The sequence below is a fragment of the Ambystoma mexicanum genome, chromosome 7q, assembly GCF_040938575.1.
Source record: "Ambystoma mexicanum isolate Mex_15411 chromosome 7q, UKY_AmexF1_1, whole genome shotgun sequence".
Taxonomy (NCBI): domain Eukaryota; kingdom Metazoa; phylum Chordata; class Amphibia; order Caudata; family Ambystomatidae; genus Ambystoma; species Ambystoma mexicanum.
Genome location: NC_090941.1, coordinates 1079329856 through 1079334721, shown reverse-complemented (window position 1 = coordinate 1079334721; position 4866 = coordinate 1079329856). Strand labels below are relative to the sequence as shown.

Here is a 4866-nt window from a genome sequence, read left to right as displayed (position 1 = left end):
AATATCCATCTGAACTCATACCCTCCTTTGTTGCTCAGCATATCAGCACATAGTCGGGATCACAGCAGGGATCAACGATGAGAAAACAATGCCTTCATGGGCGACATCTACAGGGGAGTAGACTCTGATCATCTTAACGCATACCCTTCCTTGTTGCTCAGCGCATCAGCACATACTCAAGATCACAGCAGGGATCAACAAAGAGAAAAACATGCCTTTATGGGGGACATCTGCAAGGGAGTAGACTCTGATCATCTTTACTCTGTCTTTGGAAGAAAGCAAACATTTTCTCAATCACCCAATACTGTTTATAGGTGATGACGAGAAGTACATTTTCCTCTTTCAGAGGCCCATCACTTCTTTTCTACATCCAAAGCATAGCAGTGGTTCATTTTGGGTAGAGTTTGAAGGGTATTTGAACAACCAGAAACTGATGTCATCCACTTGCACCTTGTTTCAATTCCCCTTGACTATTGTCTGCCCATCCCTTAGCATTTTGATAACTCCATGACGGATCTCTTTGGTCCTCACACCATAGACCATAGGATTAAGAGCAGGTGGGACTAGGAGGTGAAGTATATTTAGAAGGATTGGGATTTCAGTAGGGATTACCTTCTCCATCTTGTTTGTAAAAATCAAAACTAAAATTATGGTGTAAAAAAATGAAATTAAAATTAGGTGTGAGATGCATGTACTGAAGGCTTTTGCAGCAGCCCCTTCTGTCTTAAGCTTCAAAACAGCCCAGAGAATCATGAAATAAGACAGGAGAATGATGATGAAGTCACCTCCTAAAATACCAAAGGCAAGTACCAGTTGGTAGAGTTTGAGGACTGTGTTGTCACTGCAAGCAAGGGATGTCACTGAAACAATGCTGCAGATGCAATTTTCAATAACATTCCTGCGACAGTACTGAAAGCTGGACGCCATCAATGGATAAGGTAAGCACACCAGACCACTTCGTAACACTATAAACACAAGGGCTTTTGCGACAAATCTCTTGGTGATGACAGAATTGTATCTGAGGGGATTGCAAATGGCAGAATAGCGGTCATAGGCCATTACAAGGAATGCTGCAGACTCCATTATAACAAAACTGTTAATGATATACATTTGGGTGAAGCAGCTTGGCAAGTCAATGACCTTCAGATTGAAGCAGAGGATGCCCAGGATTTTGGGTGTGGTGGTTAAACACAGAACAAGATCCAAGACCGAGAGGATGCTGAGAAAGTAGTACATGGGTTCACGGAGGCTCTTCTCTCTTTTTATCACTGCCAGCATTGTGATGTTTGCAACAATTGCAAGGAGCAAGAGGAGAGCCAGGGGAATGGAAAGCCAATGCTGCCAGCTCTGGATGGTTGGAAAGCAGATCATCACAAAGTAGGGAATTTGATTGGAGGAGCTGATGTTCATATCGGGCATAATTAGAGAAGAAGTGAGTCAGCATCTGCAGAGAGAGAACAGTAAAAGGCCATGAAAGCAGCACTTGTGTACACTCTGTCTTTCCAATTGAAGGAATACATGGAAATGGTAATATCCCATATATGTTCAATTTGATTTTCTGTCTCCTCGCTTGTGGAGCTCGTACTACATTAGTTCATCATCATCATCATAGAGAATACCTTTATTCTAGTTAGATTCATCAGGCAGAGAAAAATAACACCTACATGCAATAGAAAAACAACACAGGGTCTGAAATATGTGCTAGACTCATACACATACTGCAACATAAAGTTCAGCTAAAATTTGATATTTAATAACACAAATGTGATGCTTGCAATTATACAATCAAAATTCATCTCAATTAGTCAACCATGATCAATATGTTTACTTAAAAGAATAAAGATGAGTTCAATGATACCTTTCTCCATATTTTCTATCATTAATAATCCACATCCTTCAGCTTGAGGCATCCCCTTGACCAGTCTCGATGGATACTTCAAGAGTGGTTTAGGATACAGAGATCTGATATTTCTATAGCGAGGGCAAAGACGTTTAAAGTGTGCTGTCTCCTCACTCCCGCCACATGAAGGACATAGGCTAGTGGACAAAGCCACATTCAGGGTTCCCACTCAAAACTTGATGTACAATGACCATGCATGTGTGGGTGAAACAAAGTCCAGGTACTCCTCATAACCAAAGTCTGTCTTACATGCCAAATATGCGGGTCCCAAAAATAGGCTTGAACATGAAGCCTCCATCTTAGTTGTGGACATGATGAGGGCTGTATGTTAAACAATGCTCTTGGTTTCTAAATTCATGTTAAGAGGGTTTTGCCAGAGGTTTCCCAAATCAAGCGATGTTATTATGCTTTATATGCTGAAGCCATGGCAGTTCTCGTCCTCCTCCCAGGGTCATTACATGCTGGAGGGTTCCTTTATATTTATAAAGATATGGAGACACCCATAGCCGGATCCAGTACAGCACAGGCCTTCTATTTCGTCAGTGATAGATCTTAGATCTGTTTCCGAAAGTACAAAGGCGTTTGGGTTGCTCTAAGGTAACCGCAGTAGCTGTTTGAGGAATCTATTTTCTGTGTTGACTAATTCCTGTGAATTACAATACCCCCTCAATTCTGCCCTATACAGGGCCGCCCGTTTTGCTTATGCTTTATATATCTCAATGGCCGGTTGAGCAGCCCCATCTCCCTGTCGATGGGCGAACCTTGCCACTACCCCACTGTTTTACTCTATGATGGTATTGACTATGTTACATTAGTGGAAATAAGAATGAATTGACACTATCCAGTAAATCAGCCCTGAAAAACATGAAATAGTTGTGCATTATGCAGAATGCGTAGATTTTGATATGTACCAAATCTTCTGACACAAACACTAATCGTGAGCATGTGGCATTTGCAATATTAAAAATAACAGCATGGGACGCGCACCAGGGGGCGTGCATATATCTCCTGATCATGCCCCTCCATTACCCACGCCCCTGTAAAGTAAGTGTTTCCCGCAAGTATGGCCCCCTAGGAATGGAAACATTGATAGAGGTGGAGTTAGGACCCAACGGGGTGCATCTGGCTTTAAAATCCAGAAAGATTGGACCCATATAAGCGGAGAACCAGCCTGCTGAATGTGCCATGAGAAAACAAAAGAAATTCTCAAGCTTTATGGGCCTGTGCTGTGACTGTGGTCATCAGCGTAGTGGCTCTGGAGGAAGCATCGAAGTGACTCCACAACGCACAGAGGATCGGATCCCCCTTCTAAACGAGGTTTCGAGAGGCTGCCGGGGAAGCCCGTGTTCTCTCCATACACACAGGCTTTGGAGTGGAGATCTGTCCCCTGTGGCACATCTGGCACTGGCGAGGCCCGGCCCCTGCTGTGGGGGTTAAAGTGAAGAGGTGCCAGGGAGAATCCTGCAGTCTGAGCATGGCCCCTGGAGGAAACTCATGGGCAGGCACGCCGGACTCTCTACAAGTGGTGAGGGGTTATAGCTGCATAGTACAGTGGTTTCCCTGACCTAGGAGCCGAGGTCGAAAAGGGTGGAGACAGGTCACTTTATGTGGCAAGGCTGATTTGAAGGCACCAAAGAGGAGGTGTGGGCCCGCAGAATTGGGGCGTGTTCCTGCCTCGCCATTGTTTGAGCTGCAGAGTCTTAGGTAGATGTATGAGGCTGGTAAGACCCAAGTTGGAGAGAGGGAGGTGAAGAATTGGTCTTTGGAACACTATGCTGGCAGACCTTTTAAAACCAGAAGGCCCTGGAGCTACAAATTGGCGATTAGTATGGGCGTGGTGGAAAGTGGGTCTGCAGGATCCCTTGTAAATACGCAGGATGCCACACTGGGCCCGCTATAAGGCGGGGCTTGAGAGGATGTGTGGGCCCCCATTCCGCAGGTGTGTGCCCGCCTATCAATATCATAATTGAATAGACATGATGTTCATGTGAATGGAGTCAGCTCGGTTGACTTGAACAAAGGAAGACACATTTCGAGAGAATAGCTCACCCCAGTAAACCATATGGGTCCCCAGACACCCGAGTTCGAGTAAAGCCCGGCTTACCCCCCCAACAAATCATGAGGGTTGTCTTCACCAGACAAGTGGTAGAGGAGACAACTGCCTTGTGGGTTACTTCTGGGACCTTTGGGCCGAGCCACAAGAGCCATACCTGGCTTCATGTGAACGGTACCACTTGGATGTTCCATTTTGGCCCAATGTTATATGGATTCGAGATCTAGGCTGGCTGAACTTGCATACCCGGCAAAGCCTGATGTGACAGACAATAACGCAGGGAGGACAATGACGGCAGGTGGAGAGGACTCAATGGCAACTAAGAAGGATGTTGCCTCATCACTTGAAGAAATCCGGGGCATGAGGGCCGATATTGATGGCAAAGTTGATAAGATCAATACTAGACTTGACAAAATGGAGGAGAGACTACAGGAGGTGGAATACAACCACTCCTCCCTGGTCACTTTGGAGACCCAAATAGATGTGACGATGGGCGAAATGGAGAGTAGAGAAGCAGAGATTGTGCTGAAAATGGACGACCTTAAAAATCACAAAATGAGGAGCAACCTCAGATTATTTGGGATAGCAGAGAAGGATGGGGAGACGGAATGGGATCTCAGGCGATTCATACATAAAGCCACAAAGTTCCTCCTTGATGAGTACTCGATTGATGAAACGAAAATTGAGAGAGTTCACAAGGCCAGTGGTCTGGCCAGGGGCCCAAGATCGGTTCTTACGCATTTCCGCAACTATCCAGACAGGCTCAGGATTTTAGGGACTGCAAAGGCTAAGGGACCGGTGATGCTGGCTACTGCGAGAGTTACAGTCTTCCACGATCTGTCCTCCATCACCCTCAGAAAGAGGCGGTTGTGTCTGCCTCTGATGAATTGGCTGTATGGGAAAGGAGTATAGA

At 45.4% G+C, this 4866-nt stretch overlaps 1 protein-coding gene across 1 annotated transcript; it reads right to left on the bottom strand.

Annotated features, from left to right (window-relative positions):
* Positions 1-456: 456 nt before the first annotated feature.
* Positions 457-1419, bottom strand: LOC138528182 (olfactory receptor 56A4-like; the record flags this gene model as incomplete). The annotated part of the gene is made up of 1 exon (XM_069639636.1): positions 457-1419. A coding segment is annotated over one exon (963 nt), but the record flags the coding sequence as incomplete, so codon positions are not given.
* Between the last annotated feature and the right edge of the window lie 3447 nt (positions 1420-4866).